The sequence below is a fragment of the Boleophthalmus pectinirostris genome, unplaced genomic scaffold (assembly GCF_026225935.1).
Source record: "Boleophthalmus pectinirostris isolate CB_2022bp ecotype Guang Dong unplaced genomic scaffold, ASM2622593v1 HiC_scaffold_1, whole genome shotgun sequence".
Taxonomy (NCBI): Eukaryota; Metazoa; Chordata; class Actinopteri; order Gobiiformes; family Gobiidae; genus Boleophthalmus; species Boleophthalmus pectinirostris.
Genome location: NW_026570970.1, coordinates 16,529,299 through 16,553,368, shown reverse-complemented (window position 1 = coordinate 16,553,368; position 24,070 = coordinate 16,529,299). Strand labels below are relative to the sequence as shown.

Below are 24,070 nucleotides of genomic sequence, written 5' to 3'. Positions count from 1 at the left end.
GACTCTGATGGGGGCCGGCGTCGGGTCGGCCATATAACATGTGACACTGACGACGCAGATTATATTTTTTGAAAACCAACACACTTTCTTTACATATCAGACAAACTGCACTGTCCTTACACTGAATAAAAAATAGTCAGCCGTCCACTGTTCTTTGAAAACTCAGCACTCTCTGTCAACTTTTCGTACTTTAACACAAGCCGTTTTGCTGTCCTTAACTACATTACAGAACTCTGTGTGTGCATTCACTCTCACTGTTTGATCTCAAGCTTGTCAGGTGACAAAAATTTGGCGGTAAATGTAAATGCATCATATAATAATTTAAATAACTAAAATACTTCATATCAATCAGTTTTAAATTGAAAAAAAACAACAAATACAAGATGCAGATGTGTTATTATTTACCAAAAAGTAATAAAAAAATAGGTCATGACAACTTTTGAGGATTGCCTCATAGGGCCAGTTCAAGTGGGCGGGGGCAGAGGGGCTGGGGGGGCGGTCAAAGGAGCATGAAGGGTCAGAGTCAGCCCACGGGCCTTAGTTTGATGACCCCTGCCATACACCTTCCTTAGAATCATATGGATAATTTCAGCTCTGGGTTTACCAATCTACTGAACAAAGGGTAAAAGGAGCTGTTAACTTGAAATCTACAGCTTCATGACATCACAAGGTGGAACAGAGCATTTTGAGCTGTAGACAAACTAATAATAAAGGATTACTGAAACATGTGAGTGAATCAAAGCACAACTTCAGATATGTTTTTTATGAGGTAGCAACATTATAAAACGGCTTAAAGCTCCCAAGAGTCAATACTGTGTAATATAGGACCTTTAGGTGTGTATGATCTATGTTGTGAAGAACTTGAACAAGACTTAATAGAAATTGACAAGAGGATGTCCAAAGCGCTTTGATGGGCTCTGGTCATTAATTGGAGGTTCTGGCTGTATTGATCACAGGCTCTGATGAAGCCTTAAATCAGAGTGTGCTGGTCTGGAATCAATAACTCTTGCCAGTCAGTGGACATCTTTTTATCTTGTTTGTCAGTAAGTAGTGTTTTTGATGTTGGATGTTATGTTTTCATTATAGGAAATGTAATACCTCGGGGTTAGTCCAGTAATTGAGTAACCTCAGTCTAAACTTTTGGGGTGTATTGTATAGTGAGATTATATAAAGGAGGACATTTACTGTTCAATGTGGCATTCCCCAACCCTACAGCCAGAGGTGGGACGCAACGAAATAAAAGTAGTTAAGTTCTATACCTAAGTATACATTTTTAGGTATCTGTACTTAACTAAATCTTAAAGAGGATACTTTTTGCTTTTACTTCATTACATTTGAGAGCAGATATCTGTACTTTTTACTTCACTACATTTTTGAACAAGACTGAAAAGTACAAGTGTATTTTATTATTGTCTGAGACCCGCTGAAAAGACTGAGGGCTTACTTTTAACACCTCCATAGTTTGAGCAAAAATATGAAAGCAGCTAAAAAAAACAAAAACGATTGGTTCAGTTGTTTCTGTTGAACAACTGTACTGTACAAATCTTCTGCACAAATCTGTATCAGAATCATTATATTTGAAGGTTTATTCCATCTTTTAGAACTTGCCCAATATTCTCTTTAAGTACATTGGTAGTAGTAGTAGTAGTAGTAGTAGTAGTAGTAGTAGTAGTAGTAGTAGTAGTAGTAGTAGTAGTAGTAGTAGTAGTAGTAGTAGTTTATTTTATTTATTTTTTATTTTTATTTGGTACTTTAGTACTTTTTTTATATACTTTTACTTTCATGCAATACTTACTTACTTTTACTTGAGTATTTTTTGATCCAGTATCTGTACTTTTTACTTAAGATCCACATATCTCAAAATATTCCATAAATGTCTCCAAAAATGTGTGGCCTGTCAACAGAAATTTGGGGGTCTGCTACAAGTCTAATATAAGAACATATTTACAATTGCAGATTCATATCAGATTTAGCACTATTTAAAATTTCAAATCACATTATATTGATCAAGAAAGCAGATATTTGATTAGCTGATATTCTTCTAACCTCAATCATTCTTTTCCTGCAGAGATCCGCCTCCAGGTTGAGGAGCAGGAGTCGAACATCACCGTCCCTGAGTCCGGCTCCATCCGCCTGGGCTGCAGCATCCCCTCACAGTCCTCCAGAGACTCCCGCTTCTCCGTGTCCTGGTACGTGGAGCGCTCGGACAACGAATACGACGACGCCCAGCCCGGAGAGGAAGGAAGACAGAGGGAGTGCGTCTTCTCCATCGGGCACGACGCTGTGTTCGGGAACGGGAACTGTAACCCCAGAGACGAGAGCGGGCCCAACTCGCGGCTGCAGTTTGAGAGGCAGACGTCGGACCAGTACAGCCTCACCATCCAAGCGGCGCGCCCTAGTGATGCGGGGAGGTACTACTGTCACGTGGAGGAGTGGCTACTTAACCCCCGTAATGCATGGTACCGCCTGGCCACCAACAACTCCGGGTTCACCTTCGTCAGTGTACGTGCACGAGGTGAGCTACTTTATTACTTTATTTCTTTAAGACATCAATATTATTCTTATAGTAAAAAAACAAAAACAGAATACTAACAATATGCAAGGCAGCCAAATGTTATTGTATTTGATTTTTCTGTTCTGTTTATAGAAATAATCGTACCATGCTTTGACCTTTTGAGAGTAGTAAGAAAGCAAAACTGAAAAAGAATATTATTACATATATTAGATTCTTGTTTTTACATTTTTTTATTTGGAGTGTACAAAAGTTTTCTGGTGGAGGGTATGCCAGCTGCTTGTCTTGATGTAAATATTGCTTTAACTAGAATGTTCCACAGTATGGCATCAAACGTATAGCTATCTCCATGGAGACAAGCAGGTAGTTAGGTCTTAAAGGGACACTGTGTCATATACTATTTCTTGTGGAGGGTCCGTCACCTGCTTCTCTCCGTGTAGATATTGCCTGGAATGTTCCATAGTATGGCTTTACACTTATTTATCGACACAGAGACAGCAGGTGACACCACAGCGCCAAGTTACATGTCAGATCTGTGGAGAAGCGAGCCCACTCACAGTAAGAATACAAGTTTTTAGGTCAATAAATAACACATATTATTGAGTAAATGGAATATGGAGATGTTTAATGCCACATTGGGACATTCCCAACAAAACTAATCTCCATGGAGACAAGGAGACAGCGGACCCTTCACCAGAAAAGTTACACAATGCACTTTTAAGAATGTAAGAACTGCAAGAATACATGTTTACCAAGGTATTTTTGAGCTGTTAAATCTTTTGTAAAGAAATAAATGCTTGTCTAGAGTTATGTTAAGTTTTAGGGCCTGTTTACACGACAACGCTTGCAGGTAAAAACGACAAAATATTTTATCAGAAGTGCCTTTCGTTTAGACGGTGACGACATTTTTGGGGCTTAAAAATGCAAGACCAGAGTGGAAAAGCTGAATACGCTCCGCTGCAGCATTTCCGTCTACACTGCCCAAGATGCAAAACTCTGTTCACATCTGCTTATGTTGCATACGTGTTTACGTCACATACATACAGTACACAGAAACCTGGCATGCATACCCATTCAAATTCCATACACTTTTGCGTCAGCGTATGCACACAGATTTCCTCCCGAAAACGCTCGTCTAAACACAGAAAGTGAAGACACAACACCACTTTTGCGTCTTCTGTTCAGACCGTCATCATATAAACGTAGCCTTAGGTCAGTGTGGTTTTATTTGTACATTTCTTCAGGTTCATCATGGTTGCTCAAATTTCTAAGTAAACAACCTAATTATAAAGAACAGTATGATTGATTTTTTTTTTTCATATTATGGAGAACATTGCCCAAATCTGCGCTCACTCCTGTTTTCCTTCTCTCCTTCCTGCTCGCCTAATGCTTCTTGAGATGCTTTCAAGGAAGAATATTACATTTACAAGTTCTGTTCTTTTCTTTGATGTGACCTTAAGTTCTCCTTCGGATCCATTTTACTTGGACACTACCAGCTTCCTCTGCATGCTATTCAAAACACTTCAGCCTGCACAAATTACCTTGAGGATGTAGCCATAAAAATATTATGAGTAACTTGAAGCTTGTTATAGATTGAGTAGTAGTGGTAGTATTAGTACTCTTATTTGGTACTGGACTGTACTACACAATAGCTAAAAGAACATAGTGTTATTCTTATTCTCGTGTAACAAAAATGTCTAAAATCCACAGAAGTTGGAATTGTTTACTCTTTTTCGAGGAAAAAAAATCCACCTTTTGTTCTTTGAGCTTTGTAGAAATTGCAAATGGAAATAAAAAGAAAAGTAAGGTGGATAAAACTAATCTTTCTTTTCACCCTGAGATTTTCAATTATTTTTTTTTACCACAAATAATTTCAAAGTGTGTTATTTTTCATTAAGAACGTTTTATAAATCAGCACATTTGAGTTTAATTCATTTTAGTGACGTTTCCTTGAGGTCGAAGGAATTTGTCCTTTGGTTTAATTCAAAATTCCTTCAGGTTTGGGCAGAAAATCCAAAAAGACCATTCAACTGTCTCCCAAGTTTCTAATTAAGGTGATGGAGGGAAGACTGCGACCCAATTTGAACATTAAAATAACATAATTAAAATACTATATAATGTTACACAATACAATTTGATAGAGTCTATATGTAGTTTTTTTATAGGGTTTCACAATATATTGCTGTCAAATATTGCAATTTGAGTAGGTGCAATTACCAAAAGAGTGTCCGTTATTAACAACAAAGTATCATATCATAAATCTAAACAATACAATAAATATATGTCAGAAAAATTCAATATTTTACTTTGTTTACTTTGCTTTTGATTAACTCCAGTGATGGAACGTAATAAAGTAGAAAAGTAAAAATACAATACTTGAGTAAAATTTTTAGGTAACTGTTCTCTACTTTAGTCAGTTTTACAGTGGATACTTTGTACTTTTACTTCACTACATTTTAGAGCAGGTATCTGTACTTTTTACACCACCACAATTTAGATCTGGACTGGAAAGTAAAAAGTACTTTTCTTTGTGTCGAGACTTGCTGAAATGATTTTTAAAACACATTCAATTTGAGTTAACGTCCAAATTTTGAGCAAACCAAATACACAAAAATTAAGAAATCAGTTTAATAACTTAAAATGAGCTAAATTCTTTATTAAAATCACTACATTTGATGCTTTAGTTATTCTGAAAATCTTGGCAAAATATCTTTACTTTCTTATTCTTAAAATACATTTGTACTTAAAGGTGCATTGTGTAACTTTTTGGTTGGGGCTCTTTTGTATGGACATGTCATTGCTCTGCCTGGAATGTTCCACAGTATGACATTAAACAGCTCTACCTTAAATTGAGTAAATTACATGTGGCTTTATAGCTCAAAAATACCTTGAAAAACAGGCACTCTTGACTGTGAGTGGGGTCGCCTCTTCACAGATCTGAACTGTAAGGCTTACCCACCAGAAAAGTTGCACCTTTAAGTAGATTTTTTTCATATGATACTTTTACTAGAGTAATCTTTTGCCCCTGTATCTGTACTTTTACTTATGTAACAAAACTGAGTACTACATCCATCCCTGATTACTCTTTGAAACTGTGTCTCGTCTCAGGTGCTTCGTCCGTCCATTCCGTGGTCTGCTCCAACGAGTCTCTGTTCTACTTCGTCTTCTTCTACCCTTTCCCCATCTTCGGCATCCTCCTCATCGCTTTGCTGCTGGTGCGGTTCAAGTCCCGCAACAACAACAAGAGCCAGGAGGGCAAGAACGGCGCCCCGCTGCTGTGGATTAAAGAACCGCACCTAAGCTACTCCCCCACCTGCCTGGACCCGCCCGCTCTCAGCCTCCACCCGGGGTCAGTGGATTAAAGCTGATGAAGAGTTTTTGTTATAGTCCACTTTGAGGATCTTTTAGATAAAACCAGGAGACAATCTGGACTCCTCTAACCGTCCTTCACTGCTGTGTTCAAATAGGACTACAGAATGGTGGCTACCTATTTTATGTTGACTATCTGTGTGAATGGAGTTGAGAGTGCTAGCATGAACGCGATATAGATTTGAAGGAGAATATTATCCGCCTTGTTTTTTATGATTTCAGTGAATGTCATAGCTGTATTTTGGGTTTTACGACCGTATATTTGTCTATTTTTCCAAAAAAAAAAAAGAATTAGAAGTGTTCACATGGCGTCACCGATCCAGGATGGACACTATTGAGAAGAAACTTGACTCGGGCACTGAGTGGATGCCAAAAAGTCTTTGCACTGATTCTGGCCCGCTGATGCCGGTTGCCATAGTGACGCTCTAGGCCCACAGACTCTGTTGCTGATGAGTTGGTTGGCAGCCCGCATACAGACAAAAGGCAAAGACACACAAGTGAGTGTCCTTTGCGAGCGCGTCCACCTGCCTTCACAACACATCCGCCTTGGCAGCCCCTGACTGTCCTGAGCCTCACTGCCTCAGTCGCCCTGTGTCTGGCCCCTCACAGCCCCACAGCCTCGAGCAGACAGGATTAGACTGAGAGGGTCCAGTGCCATTGTAAATATGTCTGCTCTCTCCTGCTGTGTCTGGACGGCCTCGTGGGCAAAGGGCCTTTTTACATTCATTTTAAACCCGTGAGTTAGGCTGAATCACACAGTGGGGATTATTGACTGAATTGACCTGTTGCACATTTCTTTCTGTTGCCCTTTGTGAACCACTATGTTCTATCTGTCAGAGATTTCAGAAGATGCATAGAATAATGTCGATCTGTAAGAGCCACTCTAAAGATTATTTATGTGTAAATGTTTGGTGAAACGCACTAACTGTTCTGTGCTCATTAGAACAACAAATCTATGGGCAGAGGAAAGTGTTTGATTTGTGTTTATTTTAAATTTTTCTATTTATTATTTTATACTATTTTGCATAGCTTTGTAACTTTTTTTGCTTTGAAATTCTCAAAGATATGTGCTGCTTGTGTTGCCAGGCAACTGCACCAAGCAGATTATGTCAATAGCCTGTGTGTTGGCAATGTGGTAGATGTAGAAATGCTAGATTTGTCCTGCGCATTGCAGTCTGTAGCATTTCATACCAGATTGTCCAGTCCAGTGTAAAGATAAACACTGTATATCTATATAACTATAGAGAAATGACTGTGGCTTTGTGTGTATTATAGTTAAACAGACAGGTCACTCAAATGGATTCACTTCATGCATTTGCTTGAGTTGCGTTGAGTTTATTTAGTAAAATGTGATGTAACACCTAGGTAGGACGTTTGATCCAAGCGGGCTCAAAGTGAAGCAACACTATAATCATGGATTCCAGCTGGGGGCGCCCTCACCTCTCCTGACACTCAGCAGAGAGGAGAGAAGGAGTCAGGGGAGCTGAGCTGGACCCTCTCACTGCCACCACACCGGACAGCCCTGTCTGTGTCAAACTGTATATTGCATGACAATATTGGGGAGGAACTTCAATGTTTTGTAAACTTTGAACTCTTTGAGCATTGTGTTTGTGTGACAGAGCAGAGCCCTGAGCCAACAGTTCCACCTTCATTTATTCCACTGCCAAAAACCTGTGAAGCAGTGTCCAAGGCTGGTGTATAGATTGTGTTTGATATTATTGTTCATATTTGTCTTTTTATTCTTTGCTTTTATGCAGCACTACATTCAATAAATTTATGTCAAAATCAAACAAAACAGCGTGTGGATTTTAATCATTGATACAAAGCAAACGGTATTGAAAAAACATATTTCACAGGCTCTTTGTAAGCTCTTCACCAGATACTGAGATTGTAAATAATTTGTACTGAATCAATATTGTTGCTCTTTATTGTTGCCAGATTCACCAAACATCTCTGAGTAGAGTCTGAGTCATCGTTTATTATTTTGAGTTCCCTCTCATATAACTTTTATAACTTTACAGAAAGCACAGCACAAAGCATTGAAAAGAAATTATTCTCTGTATATTCCAGCCCTCAGACCTTCATTGCTCTGCACTGAGGAGGGACCTTGAGTTACATATGGTACAGCACAGGAACTATTCATACTTTGCAGCTGATGTTATCAAAATTCCCTGAGGGTGTGATGATAACTGTACGCACTGCTCTGGCTGAGGCAGAGGTGGGACCAAGTCGGTGTTTTGCAAGTCTCAAGTAAGTCTCAAGTCTTTGACCTCAAGTCCGAGTCAAGTCCCATGTCAAATACAGGCAAGTCCAAGTCGAGTCTTGAGTCACTGACCTATAAGTCCAAGTCAAGTCCAAGTCGTCTGCTTTGAGCTTCAAGTCATTTCAAGTCTTTAAACCAAGTACCAAATATAGCTTAGATTTTTGCAATTTATATGAATTTTAAACTAAATTGTACTTAAAAGGTCATGGTGTATTTATATATGAGTATTTATATATGAGTTGTAGTTGTTTTCCTTTTTAAATGTTTTGACAAGAATGCAAATTATTACGGTCAGAACAGAAAGAGTTCAGATTTAAGAGTGCCTAATAACAGTTCATTTGTCAACTAATCTAAGCTTCAAGTCTTTTCAAGTCACAGGCCTCAAGTACGAGTTAAGTCCCAAGTCACTGACCTTCAAGTCCAAGTCGAGTCCCAAGTCTTTGTCTATTTTATCAAGTCAAGTCTCAAGTCCTAAAAGCAGTGACTCAAGTCTGGCCCAAGTCCAAGTCACGACTTGCACATCCTCAACTGTGGTCTGAAGCGTGTTAGACTTTAATGTGAGCTTTATTTGAACACAATCTGACAGGTGAGCTGATTTGTGCTGTTAAACAATTCCCTCTCAAATAACACTACAGTCACAAGCCAACAGTTTTTTAGTCACTTTTTTGTTGAAAATCTAACAACTAAACGGGACCATGAACTCACATTGATCCCAGGCTCCTGGAGATGTGTTTTTTTAAATCAATTATGTATTTTTTCTTGAGTTTTCAGACAATCTTACAGCATTTTTGTGTGTGTTTGCTAAGGTGTTCATTGTGTGTCTGTGGTAACTTCTGAATATTCTGCCAATAAAGACGCACGTAGAAAACCCCCAGCGCGATGTCACTGCACAGTATCAATCAGATCTGTGTATTATAAATAGTACTGAACACTCTGCTTTGATCAATGAACGGGATACTGTCACTTGGGCTAGATTAAGTCACTCACTAATCAGAGAGTTGATGGACCGATTCCTGCTCTACTACTCCCTCTGGCTGGGTTTCCTTGGGCAAAACATGTCACTGCTTTTTCGAGTATTTGCAGTTATTTTCAACAGATGTAACAAAAGATACTGCATCCCTGGCTTATTGTAGGAAAATACAATACTTCCTCTAAGGGATATTTAACTTTTACTCTGTATTTTAAAATCTTCTCAGTATGCAACACCAACTTTTTGACCATTCTTCTCACCCCTGAGCGACTGTCAAGGTTACCAGGGTCAGTGTTGAAACTCTGTGTTGATTTTGACCTGTACGTTACATTTGCTGTGTGGTCTTGTTTCTTTCTTCTGTTTGCGCGCACACATGTGAGCAGGTCAGAGTGGGTGAATGATGGCCTGTGCACCTCAGCAAATCACAATGTGGCATCCATAACTCACTCTCTCTCTTCCTCTCTTTCTCTCACTCACTCATTCACTCAAGCAAACTGCAGTTTATCAGCAGACCAGCCTCTCCACTTCAATTCTCATTCACAACAGAAGGGAAAAACATAAAACACTTCTTGTGTCATGAATACACTGCAAAAACCTTATAAAGTTCTAGAGTTGCTTTAACGGGCCCAAAAATATTACACTATTTTCTGATCTATGTTATAATGTGTGTTATAAAGACAAACATTAAACTCTACATTTTTTTCTATATTTAGACTAAGTTCTGGTCCACCTTGTGATGTCACGTTGTATGTAGTGGACTAAACGGGTGGTGTGGTATAAAAAGAAGATTACATTTAATAAAATAAAGGCACAAATTAGGTAAATCATGACCAAAAAAAGCTAGGAAATGAAACTGAATAGAACAAAAGTAAACCAACCAGGCAAAGAACAGGGGTGTTTGAATACATGAGGGCCAACTAAAACTGAACACAAGAGGGGGCAATTACACTAAATATTTAACTAAAAATACTAGCTTAATCAAAGTAACAAGAAGGTAAATAAGTATAATACAGAAAATAAAAAGTGATAATAAAGTGACCTTAAAGCAGCTAGACAAACGACCTTAGTAAAACAACCTAAATAGTGCTCCTCCCCTTTGTTGATTCATTGATGGTCTCTCCCGAGGATCCTCTGTCCGGCACTCAAAAAACCCCAAAAAGAACAAGTGTAAGTAAATAATTCAGACTTATATTAACTAAAACGTGTGCATCCAATTAGAATATAAGTCTAAATAAAGGAATTAAATTGTGTGTTGTAATTAAAGGTTGTATGGAGGATTTTTTTTTGTTTCAAGTTGTCAATGATAGATTATAGAGGTGCAGTAGCCTTGTAATTATGATGACCAAAAAAAAGAGAATAAAAATTCATCAACTCTGGACGTGGTGGGGCTAAACATTTGCCAATAGATAACGACACTGCCTCATTATCTGTTAGCTGACAGGCTGTCAATCAATCTCCCTACGTTTCTAGCGTAACTGACTTGCCTGCGTGCCGCCGGTACGTGGTTTACGTAGTCTGTCACGCAGTCCACAGACGCAAGCCGCACAGACGCTGTTTACTCCACCAACGCAACAGTTCTTAGCGGCTTTTTTTTACCTATATCTTCCTCGCAGTTCACACAAAGTTTGTTGCAATGGCGACAAGAATCCAGCAGCAGTTAGCCGCAAAAGAGAGTCCGTTTTTGAGGTCGCTGAAAGAAGAAGACAAGGGGAAAAGCAGCGAAGCCAAACTAAGGTGATTCTTATAGATTCATTCCAGCGATGGCGCGACTGAAGCAGACGCAGGGTCTAAAGACTGATGCACTGGTCGCCAAATTACTCCTGGACAGGTCACTTCTGCTTATTATGAAAACGTACTTTATTTCCAAGAGCTAGTCAAACGTTTTTCAGGACACGAAAGCGATATCCTATGTCTGAAAACGTAATTTTCAAGGCAAAGAAAGAGTCCGCTTGCTGCTGCGTGTTGTAGCTAGTTCATTCGCACGGAATCTCCGCGCAACCTTCTCTGCACCACTTTCCTGCTCCTGTCCCCGCTGCCCGATCCACTCTTCCCCCTGGTCCTCACTTCTCCGGGCACGGAATCTCCGCGCACCGCTCCCCTCTCCTCTCTCCTCTCTCCTCTCCCTCTCTCCCTGCTCCGCTCTTCTCCCTGCTCCTCACTTCTCGTCCGCGAACGAAATGTCCGCACACCCGCTCCCCCGCTCCTCACTTCTCCGTCTTGCCTAACCAACACTGTAGTTAGTTGTTTACAAGTCATGTGCAGCTCACCGGCTGTAAACAAACCTGTTTCTGGCATAAGGAGGAGGCGGGAGGAGGCGTTTGTACGTAAGAGCTGTAGGGGAGGGGGGGTGGTTTCACGCATGCGCAACATTTGAAAAAGGACAAACAGTCGCTGGATTTCTCGTTCCTTGGAAAATCCTCTATACAACCTTTAACTAAATAAAAATAAAATGAAATGAAATAATACTGACACTGTGGAGTGGTGGCAGAGGTATCCACCACATTTTAATACAGGAAGTGTAGCCCTTCACTAGAATCAAAATTAGAATGATTTTGGCCCTGGAATTGCTAATCTCTGTCAAACAAAAAGTAAGAAGTAGCTGTTAACTAAAACTACCACAACATGACATCACAAGGTGGAACAGAGCATTTTGAGTTGTGGAGATGTAGACAGACTAATGATAAAAAGTTACTCAAACATGTGTGAATGAAACAAAACACCTCTCAGGTATGTTTTTTGCGAATGTAGAAACATTATAACATCGTCTAAATCTAGGGTGACCAGTTTTTCAAAATTAAAAACTGGGAGACACCTGGTTTGGGAGTGGTTGGTATTAATAATAATAAAATTGGGTGTAATTAAGAACATTATTGGGCACTCAGCTCATTCTCCACTCACTTGTGAATCAGTGTATGACAGGGATCTCCAACCTGTAGCTCTCCACCCTCTTTCAAGTAGCTCACTGATGTGTCTGAATGTCTGAATTATACATATTTCGCTGAATAACTCAAAGTTGATTGATTAAATGCCTCTTCCCTTCGTAAATGTATAATTTTGATGCCTCATTTTATGCACTGATAACTGGATAACTGGTTATGTTTTATAGACATCTAACTGTCATCTTTGGCTTACCGTGGCTCTTATATTGATTAAATTAGTAGCTCTCTGGCATTTTCGTTTTACAAAAAGGAGCTCACAGGAGGAAAATGGCTGGAGGCTCCTGGTGTATGACATGAGTCTTCAATTTTCAAGTACAGTTTTCTCTATTTAGACAAAAACATTTGCCAATATATTCCTCTCTTTACTATTGGCGGATTTCAAATTGGTCAAAAATTGGGACACATAGGACATGTTTCGTATAAAACTGGGACAAATCACTGGTTTTGGATAAACCTGCTGGGACAGGGGACACATTGCTCAAAACTGGGACTGTCCTGGGTAAATAGGGACATCTGGTCAACCTACCTAAATCCCACAAGAGTCAATTTTGTGCAATTTAGGACCTTTAAGGAGATGTATGTATCCCGCTCTCTTACTGGGCCTGGATTGGGTTGCCAGCTGCTGGGGTTTGGGTAGTGACAATTCACATCAGAGTGTTTTTTTAAGCTTTAACCAAATAGATTTCAGCATCAAAACTGGCAACCCAAATGAGAGACACACATGAAGCTCATTCTGCCTGCTCATTCCGGATAATCGTCTTGAAAACCAAATCACCAAATTATAACATAAAAAACCTGGCCATTATATCTCATGGACACAGTAATGTTGATGTTTCAAAATGAAAATCGTACAGACAGGTCTTTTTTGGAAACTTTTGCTACAGGCTAAAATGTTTATATGCATTCTTACCATATTGTCTACCGAGATAAAGAAACAGACAGAACTATCAATCAGTGTTTACAGTGTGGTGGAGAAAATTAACAGTTTAGATTTTCATATTTTGGAGTTTGCTTTGTCTTCAGTTGAAATAATGGCGTCACTGGGGAGAGGCGTTTACCGCTGATGGCTCCACACTGATCCATTTGAAGTAACTGTCAGTCGGCTTCAGTGGCTCTTTCCCTCTGAGCGCCGCCTCCATGTCCCACTTCTGTTTGCAGCTTATTTTGTGCTTTTAGTGTAGAGAAAAGTGTTTTGTGTACAAGTGAGAAAGAGTTTTGTTTGTCAGTGCAGAGTGGGAAAGGGCGTATGTTTGCAAAAAAAAAAGTAGAGCCAGCACTGGGTCAAATGTGTTTAAATGGTCAAAAACTGTTATTAGTTTTTTTTTTCTTCAGAGTTTGTTTTCATACCTGACACTTTTGACTGCTCACTAGCGGGTTTCCTCAGAGTGGTCACGTGATGTTGCTGATTTATACACATTTTGGAGCTGTCTTTCTACTGGTGGAGGCAGGATAACAGCGCGATCTGCATTCCAACTTCCTCAGGACAGTATCCCAGGTGTGTGAGAGTAAAAAAGCCCCCTCATCTGGGTTTATAGTCCCATGGACACGTTTCCATATTTCGATTGCCTCTTTAATTCAGCAATGATGTTTGTTAAAGAAGCAATCGAGCTTTAGAGATGTAGACAGACTAATAATGCAGTCTGTCAGTTTTCTGTAATATAGGACCTTTAATGGGAAGAAAATAGTTAATGGCTTAATACTTGCATTTTATTATTAGCTAGTATTAATGTGTGGTCCCTAAACTTTGTGTTATCTAATATTGATTTATACCAGTAATGTAAAACTTTACCTAATCCAAATCTCAGTTGGACTTTTCTGATTACAAATAACTATAATCATAACTGCAAACTGCCTAGAATTATTATTATTGCTGGAGCTAAGCTAACAGAGGTGAAGGATTTCTAGTTTAAAATGTCATGACAAAGCTGCTAATAAATATAAACCACCATGGATGACAGTGCAGTAAATAAACAGCCTCCCCCATATGGGTGAGTAATGAGATATGCAATTTTTAGCAAGCACACCTGGGACCCACCGAGAAGAAGTGGAAGAAGCAACATCGACTAAAATAGAAAATCTGATCAAAACTGACATTTGAAAGAAAAAAAATTAATTAATCAATAAATCACATTAAACATTTTAGTTCAGGGGTAAATCCTCTGATCATATTTGTCCTTTTTTGCATCTTACTATAGCAGCTAGTATTTTCACTATATTTAAAGGTGCACTATGGACATATTATTGCTTTCCTTGGATTGTTCTATGGTATGACATTAAACATATTATTTAGCATTTATTCATTACGAGTGTTTTTGGTGCTCAAAAATACCATAATTCCTTTTGTAAATAGAACCCAAACTCAAAATACTTTTCCACAGATCTGAATTGTAATGTAGCATAGCACTGTCACCTGCTTGTATCCCTCATGATAAGCAAGGCGGACCCTCCACTAAAAATGTTACGCAGTGCACCTTTAAAGTCATTCTGCCCACTTGATCTAGTTGTATCTTTTAATGATGGTATTGTGGCTGGTTCTCTGGACCTCGTGCGTGGATGCACAGCTCTCTCCTCCCTGTATGACTCACTAGTGATGTAAGTGTTAGTCAACAGAGACTCTTTGCTCACTGTATTTTTACGTAGTTAAAGATGGAGCCTGGAGAACAGATGTACAGCCAGTCCCAATGAAATCTGCTACTGATGCATCAGCAGCTATGCAGTCTGTTGGCCAGTGTGAAAACTGCTGTGTGCAATAATCTGTACATTACACTAAGGGACCGTTAACAGGGTTGATCATGTAAAAAAAATACATTAAAATTGTAAAAGTTTCATATCATCACAACAATGCCATCCCCATATCATTCATAATAGATTAAAGACATGCACACATTTACCAACACTCCCTCGCTGAGGTATCCTGACTTCATTTATAATTGATCAGCTCTAAAACTGTATGTGTCCAACGGCACTCTCTCAAATGTGGGAAAGTGATGCTATAGTTTTTGCCATACACATGCTAAGTGGACATGTCTGATTTAAAGGAAATGTAATTTTAGAAAAATGCTAATGGTAATAAATTATGTGAATAATGCTTTTATGTCCAGAGTCTTTAGAGTTTTGAAAACAAATCCAAAATATGTAATTTAAGAATTCATTTCATGCAATTCCAACATGATTGCTTTGAATCCATCCCAGGCCAAAGCAGATGGTGTACAGCCTGATAGTGATGTTTAATGATACTGCTCATCAGCAGCGTGTAGAGTAATAGTAACACCACAGTAGATGTTTTCCCTTTAGGCAAAGATACGCAGGAAAAACAAGATGGAGGCAGAAGCCAACCTCTTATAGGTGTACTGTACGCTCTCTATGCTGCCTCAGGGCACAACACAGTAATCTTGTGTAACACAATTCCAGGCGAGTTTTCTTAATTGTTAATTAGACTGTACTTCCTCAATCAAAGCCAAGGCTCTTTATGTATAAGTAAAGTTAGAAACAACAGCGAGCTAATCACGATGTGCGTGGGGCTGGTGGGATGCCAGAGTAATTATGAATGAGCAGTAGCAAGGCAAAAAGCTTCTCTGCTAATGTGCCCTCAGAGCTGCACATGAAGAGAAGAAACATATCCATGCACCATAATGATCCAGCTCAAAAATATGGGAGGATGAGAAGAGAGGAAACTAATCAGAGTGGAATGTGCAGGAGAAGACAAAAGGAGTTAAACTAATAGTGTGAGAGAAGGAAGAGCTGCTTCAAACAGGATCACAGGGTGATGAGTGTGGAATGACAGCACTACAGGAGCTTTTCTGCTCATCCCTCTCTCATGAATAAGGTTAAGTATATGTGCGATCAGATACTGCGGCAACACCTCTGACACAAATGTGGGTTTTTACACCTTCCCCAGAGCAGAGCTGTTCCCATTGGAGATAGGGTTAGAACCACCTGCTTAAAGGACAGTGCAGCCCTGGAATTGCCCGTCTCTACTGAACTAAAGTTAAAATGTAGTTTTTAATTGGAAAACAACTGCTTCATGGCATTAGAAGGTGGAACAGAGCATTTTGGACTTTGGATTTATTCAGACTAATAAACCAGGATTATTCAAACACGTGTGAATGAAACAAAACAAAGCTCTGGGTGTTTTTGATGAGGTAACACCATTTTAACATGGCTTAAAGGTCACAAGAATCAATTTTGTGTAATATAGGACCTTTAATATACCTTGATATCACTAACAGCCCCATTACCAAGCAGATCAATACCAGCTCCAAACATTTAAAGAAACTGCCTCTGTGTCCTTGGGCAACAAACATCATACCTGTTAAGCTGCACTGAGACCTTTGTTTGAGCCATTTATTAGTCTTATTTTAACTTCTCAGTGTGCTTAAATCGCCCCTCTGGGATTTGTAAAGTTTTATTGAATGTAATTGAAAAGTGTAGTTTGGTGTTCAATGGGGGCCACTTCCTTCTAAATAAAACTACAGAACTGTGAAACAATTTTTATCAGCATTTGTACACATCACAAAAGTCACCATAACATAACATATATTCTATTAAATGTGTCATATAGCCCGTTTAATCCAGTGCCTCCATTTTGTCTCTCCTTGGCTCGCACAGACTTCCATACTGCTAAATGTGTAATGGCCCCTGGACCAGTTGTTTGGAGCTGTGCCTCTCTTTCATGCTGTGACAGTTACATCCAGAGGTCCGGGGGTCTAGACCTTTGCCAAAAAGCTGAGATTCTCCCCCCGTGGCACTGCTATGAGATCAAACACACCACATGCAGCTTGTCCAATTCACTTTGAGTCAAAGCTTTTCCATAGAGAAGTCAGTTGTGTAAGCTAGAGTTAAAATATATGACTAAAAAGTACTTGCAAGTGGAGCTTTTTAGTCAGAGTCATTTAGTCATAGGCAATCTTTTTATAGGACTTTGCCATGTTCTGCTTATGATTATTTTTCACACCTTGAATGACAGCACCTGTGGCTGTGGTTGTCATGGTACCGGAACAGGAAGTACAAAGTGATGACGAAACTTGAGGATAAGTTAAGACTGGGTACATAAAGTCGGTATAAGAAGCAAACAAGACTGGAGATGTATTGATGAAAAGAATGAAGTGTCAAGAGGTGGGGAGGTATGTGTGCATTGAAAAGAAAGTAAAGAAAAGGAACGAATAGACTTAGAATGAATCAAGGATGGTGATAAAACAAAAAAATCTTATTTTTTCTAGTCACTACTATACACCAATTTATTAACAGTGTATTCTAAAATAAACTGTTAATGAATTGGTGTAACAAATAAAAACAGACCAAAAAGTGCCATTAAAGGTTCTATATTAAGCAAAATTTACTCTTATGATCTTTAAGCCATGTTGGTACCTCATCAAGCTTGAAGTTGTGTTTTGTTTCATTCACACATCGAGTAATGCTTTATTATGAGTCTGTCTACATCTCCAAACCCAAAATGCTCTGTTCCACCTTGTGATGTCATGAAGAGGTGGTTTGCATGTTAACTGGTACTGTTTACTTTTTGTTTAGCAGACATGGTCAATTCCAAGTCTAACATTATCCAAATGATTCTAGTGAAGGTGGATGGAGATTAAAAACACAGTACAGTATTTCCCGTATTACCACGTGACATCATAAGGTGGAACAGTGTGTTTTCAGTTTGAGAGAAAAACACAGCCCAAATAATCAGGATATGTGTGTGAATGAAGCAGAACACAACTCAAAGCATGTTTTTGAAAATTCTAACATAGATCAGAAAAAGCATAATATAGGCTTAGATACTCAAATTGCTTTATGTTGCATGCAGGGTACAAATACAAATGAAAGTATAAAGATTAAAGCAGCAATAGGTGACATTTGAAAAAAAAGAAAAGATAATAGATACATAAAATTATTCAAATAGGGGTCACCAGTGTGACCACAGTCTCCACAATAGGCTTTACACTGCTGCTCATCAACACATGCAGGTGTATAGCAGAGAATAATACAGAGAATGTAAGATGAAGCTGAGCGGTTAGAAAACGAGGAATAAAGGAGTTAATGAAAGAATAAAAGGGCTGGGATGACACAAGTGTATAATAATCTAGAATCAAAAGAAAGTGTAGTTCACACATATTTTATTTTTGCCCAGAATGTTATTATTCAGCTGTATTTTCCAATGCAGAAATGGTAAGCTCTACAAAGCATTGGTAGATTTAGAAATGAAGATTGGTCAGTGAATTTTCTTTTATTAGGAAATATTCAAAATTTCACACCCTATAGAAGACTTGACGTCTATAAACATTGAAACAAGCAGATAACGACACCTGCATGACTTTAAGAATAAAAATTGGATAAATAATACATAAATGTTTGATAAATAAATTAATTCCACATTGAGGAACATCCTAGACAAAGCAATAATTTCTCCATATAAACAGGCAGGTGATGGACTCCTCACCAGAAAAGTTACATATTACACTGTTAATGAACTGACTGAAATAATCAGATTGACTTTGTGTTTAGATACAAAGTCAATGTGTCTTTGTGCAGATACTCCTCACGTCCTCATCTCCACACAGCAGCAGGGACACTGACATACAAAACGCCTGTCAGCTTTTATTACAGAGGAAACACTGTGAGAGAAATCCCCTTGTGAAGTTGTAAAGCACATATGACATGCTACTACTAACACACTAGACCCACATGTTCAGTGATCCATTGAGAAAAGCAAACCCCATTTGAAGACATGATTTGCTATTGTATGTGGCATATGAATGAAAATACAGATTTCAAACATAAATTTTTCAGAGGTCTGTGAATGGCCCTGCAGACATGTACTGCATTATTGAGGGAGAACTGCTTGTAGCTTGAAGTATGTCATGGGTGACTATCACTGACAGCCCACAAAGAGATAAGGAAAGAGACAGACATGTTTTAAGTCTACAGTTGGCCCCAAAAAACCTTTCTCAGATTGATACAATTCAATATTATTTTTTTGAAACACGGTGCCTGGCTCTAAAATGGCAATATTAGATATTTACCTTAAAGGTCAGTGGCTCAGGCGCGATTATTTTTCTGCTCACTTCTATGATTTCTGTGTATTTTTTATGAAGACTTTATTGGAGTGGGTGGAAGAAGCGTGAAGACATTTCTGTATGAAGAAATTATCCCAGTCACTTCTCAGCAGAAGCACAAATAATTTGGTGGTTTGTTTGTCACGACTCACTTAGTGCATTATGAATTAAAGCGCCAATTCTAGTTTAAAGAGAATAAGTCAGCCTTATTCAAACAATATGTGCTTGCCGTCTAATTTGTGTATGTAGATCAACATATTTGTGGTAAGTTCGCCTCCTAGTGGTTACTTTTTAAACATACCTGGATCTATAAACTAGTTTGTACGTACAGTATGTACTGTAAATAGACCACCATGGACTATAACATGAGTCATCACTTGCTGCCACAGTAGAAAAACTAATTTTCCTTTAGTTAATTTGTGTTGACAGAGGGCATTTAACTTTAATCATATTGAAACAAAATCTGAACCAAAGTAAAATAAAGTAATTTAAGTGATCATAAACTACAAGATTAAGTAAAGTAAAGTAAAAAAAAAAAAAAAAAAAAAAAAAAAATCACAGAATGCTATGATGGCACATGAACCCAAGCTACTTTTAAAGTAGACAGCAGAACACTGTACCATAGGATGGTTTATTTCAACAGTATCGTTACAGTCAACTTACATTGTAAGTCCAATTTGCTTAAGGAATGTAACTAATATGAAATCAGCATCTGGTTATTTTCAACTAGAACAAAATCTGACTTCAGACACAGGATTGTGGATGAACAGGGTCAATTTGAAGCGTATTGGAGAGCCTTATTCACTCCGTGGTCTGGACATGGACTAACCACAGCCTCCACAAAAGGCTCTTAAGTGTCACCATGACCTGGGCTGTTGACACAAATGTCTGTTTCATCTTGTCCACTGGTGTTTGTTGTAATGGAGGGACACTGACGCGTGCTGGACACCACAGAGAGGAGACAGGTCAGCGGTCCAAAGAACGTTTCTGAATGGCTTCAGCCACCACTGAGCGCAGGTGAGCAATGACCGAGCGAGGGTCATCACTGCCTATCACAGCACTGCCAGACACAATCATGTTTGCCCCAGCCTGGAGTAAACAAAACATGCAACAAATAAGCAAGTCAATAAGTCATTCAGTATTCAGTATACAGTGTGTCAATAAAACAAGCTTACCTCGGCACAACAGTGAATGGTGTCCGGACCAACACCACCATCTACTTCAATGTCCAGTGAGGGAAACTGGTTTCTTAACCACATAACCTATATATATAAAAACATACAAAATATAACATTATGAACATGCATGTCAACTCAAAAGTACAATGGTCTGCAAATACACATTTCTGCATGCACATTATCATCAGATATATTTAACATGTAATCTAACCCTGTTTTGAGTAAGAGAGACTTTAAAGTTTTCTTTGTCTGCAAAGACAATGACATACACTGTACTCAATATTTTACTTTCTTCACTTTACTAATGTTGCCATACTTCCTCTTCCTTGTTGTGCAAATTCACTGTCTCCGAATATACAAAATAAACAAAACAAAATAATAAAACATTTTTGCCATATAAACTGTAGGACTTTACCTTGGGCATCATGTCTTCCATAAACTTCTGTCCTCCAAATCCTGGTTCCACCGTCATAACTAGAGCCATGTCGATCTGGTTTGCCCACGGTGCCAGCTCTTCAACTGTTGTACCAGGTTTAATGGCCAAACCCGCCTGAAACCAAAGTGTGTGTTTGTGAAGGTATAATGTTCATGTACAAAGCTGCATGTTATTTCTCACCTTCATGCCGCTCTCTTTTATGTCCTTGATGAGGGCTGCAGGGTTGGATGTAGCCTCTAAGTGGAATGTGTACTGATTCGCTCCTGCTGCTGCCATTGGCTTGACCCACTGCTCTGGTCTGGACACCATCATGTGCATGTCTGTATTCACACAAACATTAACAGAGAGCGGCTAGGCAGGTGACGCGTGTGTGAGTTCAATTAGAAGAGATAATTAGTTTAAGATTGGCTGGTTTGAGAATGCAATTTCCTTTCCACTCACCAAAGAAAGGCTCTTGTCCCAAACACTTCCGTAGGCACTCAACCATGGGATGACCAAATGTGATGTTAGGTACAAAGTGTCTGTAACAAAAAACACAATATTATAATTAAAACGATACACCATATAACTTTTCTGGGATCCATTACATGTTTGTTGGCATGGAGATGTTATTGCTTTGCCTCGAATTTTCCGCAGTAAAAGCTACGGTGTCCAAATAACTTCCATTGTCGGTCAATAAAGTCTAGCGGTTTGTTCCATTATACATTCTAATTGCAAAATAACCTTGCATTCTTACTGTGAGCAGTGTCACTACTCCATAGATCTGATCTGTAACTTGGCCTGGTGGCGTCACCTGCTTGTCTCACTGGGAATAGATAAATAAATCTCATAATGTGGAACATGCAGGCAGAGCAATAACCATGTCCATAAAAATCTCACGTTGCACAATACTGCAAACACCAATATAAAATCTACACGTGACAAAAAGTATTTTAATTATTTGAATAGAAAAATATTGTTGATTGCACCAAAGTATTGTATGCACTGAATTCATTATTTTCAAATTCATTTTAGTTGATGCAACAGTGTAACTTATAACAAGCTAGCTTAGCCTCTTAATGCTAGCAGGCTTAACTTGTGAGCTCCGAGTTAGCATGCTAATTTAAGGTAAACAGACCCGTCCATGACATCGAGGTGCAGGTAATCCGCCCCACACTCCATCATCCGCACGCACTCACTGCCCAGACAGGACAGGTCACTGCTCAGGATGGACGGGCCGATCCTCGCACTGTAAGCCATGCTGGTTCTGCTGTAGTGTCTGCATGCAGCCTGGAAGAAGGCTAAAAGCAACATAATTTAACAACATGACAAGATGCCGGATATGTTAAACTGGAACCGGTAAAGATTTTCAAAATAAAAGTCAGCGGAAAAGCGGGCGTCATTATCGGGGCTTTAAACCGATACTTTGAAATCATCCTGCAAATTTGACTCAAAATAAATGTTTAAATATTATTGAGTGGAAGCATCTTCTTTTTTCATATGTCACAATTGCAATATTTTAACGTTATTGTGTTTTACTGCGAAGCTGTGCAATCGAGTTTCTAGTGTTGTGAAAAGGTAACTTGATGTAAACATTGAGAAATCCTGAGCCCACTTCCGCCTTCATCACGAGTCAGTTTCAATCTCTGACGCGAGGTGGCGCTGTAGACTGTCCATTGTTGCCATCTGTTGAGCAGTTTTGTTTATCTTATCGCTGAGCAAATTTTATTGAATAACTTGTCATGATGACTGGACTGAAGATGTGTCGTCAGGTACTCAGTCAATAACCTGTGGTAAAGTCATCTGCTGAGGGGAAAATGGGTCAAAGGTAATAGCAAATGAATTTTATATTGCGCTGTTTTCAAATCTATGTTATAATGTTGATTCCTTATCACAGACATACCCGGAATTGTGTTTTGTTTCATTCACACATGTTTAACACACAAACCCTGCATATTTAGGCTGACTGCTCTTCTCAAACAGAAAACACTGTGTTTCACCTTGTGACGTCATGTGATAATACAGGAAGTGCTCCACTGTGTTTGTGAACTCCATACAGCTTCACTAGAATGAGATTTTTTGTTAACTCACTGAACCCAATTGAAAAAAGGGGAGCCGGGTTTCTTGTGTCCTTTCTGAACATTGTTGATTTGTTCCATTGATTAGAAGCTTTAGAATTGCCCCTTTAGTTTGATCAGGAATGTGTTTTTTTGTTTTTGTTTGTTTTGTTTGTTTTTTCTTCACAATTGTGGTTTGATTATTATTATTATTATTATTTTGCTATGTTATCTTTGTGTGGTGCCTTTTTGTTTGTATCTGGAGTTTGAATTACTATTAATAATAATAATAATAAAAAAAAAAAAAAACTTCACTAGAATCCTTTGGATGATTTCAAAAATGAAATCGTCAATTTTAATGAATGAAAAGTAAGCTGTTAACTTGAAAACTACCACTACATGACCTCACAAGGTGAAAAAGAGCATTTTGAGCTTTGTAGATGTAGAAGACTAATAAACCAGGATTACTCAAACGTGTGTAAATAAAATAAAACACACCCCCAGGTATGTTTTGATAAGGTAACAACATTCTAACATTAAAAATCACATCAGAACAGTTTGCGTAATATAGGATCTTCAAAATCAAAACTGTGGACCTGCCATGTGAATGTGGAAAGAGTCCTATGCAGTGATCAGCAAAATGTCATAGAATTTGTTGAATGTTTGCATAAGCTGATGAAAGATTGCTCTTGAGCCCCACTTGAGGAGGAACTTTGAGCTCTCAGATGTGGAATCCTGTTTGTCGTGTTTGGGCTTATTTGATTTGCATCTAGACTGTCTCAGACAACTGTTGATATATTTATGCGGTGGGGAAATTTGTTGCTGAATATGCAATGAGAATGACTCCACTGTGTCTTTCTTTTTATTTTATGCTTCCTTTTTCTCCTGACAACAGTTACAGAGAACACAATTTGTAATTTTGACAAAGAATAGTAAAATAGTTTCAGACTTTGCACCAGGCTGTGAAACGACTTCAGCTTTGGATATTACTGAGTGCACAGAAGAAGGGCTCTACCAATATTGACAGCAGCATTCTTACCACATCACTACTACATTTTTTAACCTCTTTGAACTTTCAGCCATGCTATAATGCTGTTACCTCCTCAAAATCATACCTGGAATTTTGTTTCACTCACATTTGTTTGAGTTATCCTTTATTATTAGGTTGTCTATATCTCCAAAGCTCAAAATGCTCTTTTCCACCTTGTGATGCCATGAAGCGGTAGTTTACAAGTTAACAGCTACTTTGAGCCTTTAGTTCAGTAGAGATTAGCAATTCCTGGACTGAAATTATTAAAATGATTCTAGTGAAGGT

At 38.7% G+C, this 24,070-nt stretch overlaps 2 protein-coding genes across 2 annotated transcripts in view; one reads left to right on the top strand and one right to left on the bottom strand.

Moving 5' to 3' along the window:
- igsf3 (immunoglobulin superfamily, member 3) overlaps window positions 1-7,665 on the top strand; it is a 197,396-nt gene extending 189,731 nt beyond the window's left edge. The window contains exons 8-9 of the mRNA XM_020931924.2: window positions 2,069-2,515; window positions 5,621-7,665. Coding sequence (XP_020787583.1) covers window positions 2,069-2,515; window positions 5,621-5,874 — 701 coding nt within the window. The 3' untranslated portion in view covers window positions 5,875-7,665. The remainder of the gene's footprint in view (window positions 1-2,068; window positions 2,516-5,620) is intronic.
- A 12,052-nt stretch (window positions 7,666-19,717) lies between these two features.
- On the bottom strand, window positions 19,718-22,020 carry rpe (ribulose-5-phosphate-3-epimerase). Its single transcript, XM_020931900.2, has 6 exons — window positions 21,837-22,020; window positions 21,161-21,240; window positions 20,900-21,039; window positions 20,699-20,833; window positions 20,281-20,367; window positions 19,718-20,194 (listed from the first exon to the last, which is right to left on the bottom strand). Exons 1-6 carry the CDS (start codon window positions 22,010-22,012, stop codon window positions 20,072-20,074), a joined length of 741 nt encoding a protein of 246 aa, XP_020787559.2. The 5' UTR covers window positions 22,013-22,020; the 3' UTR covers window positions 19,718-20,071.
- Window positions 22,021-24,070: the final 2,050 nt, after the last annotated feature.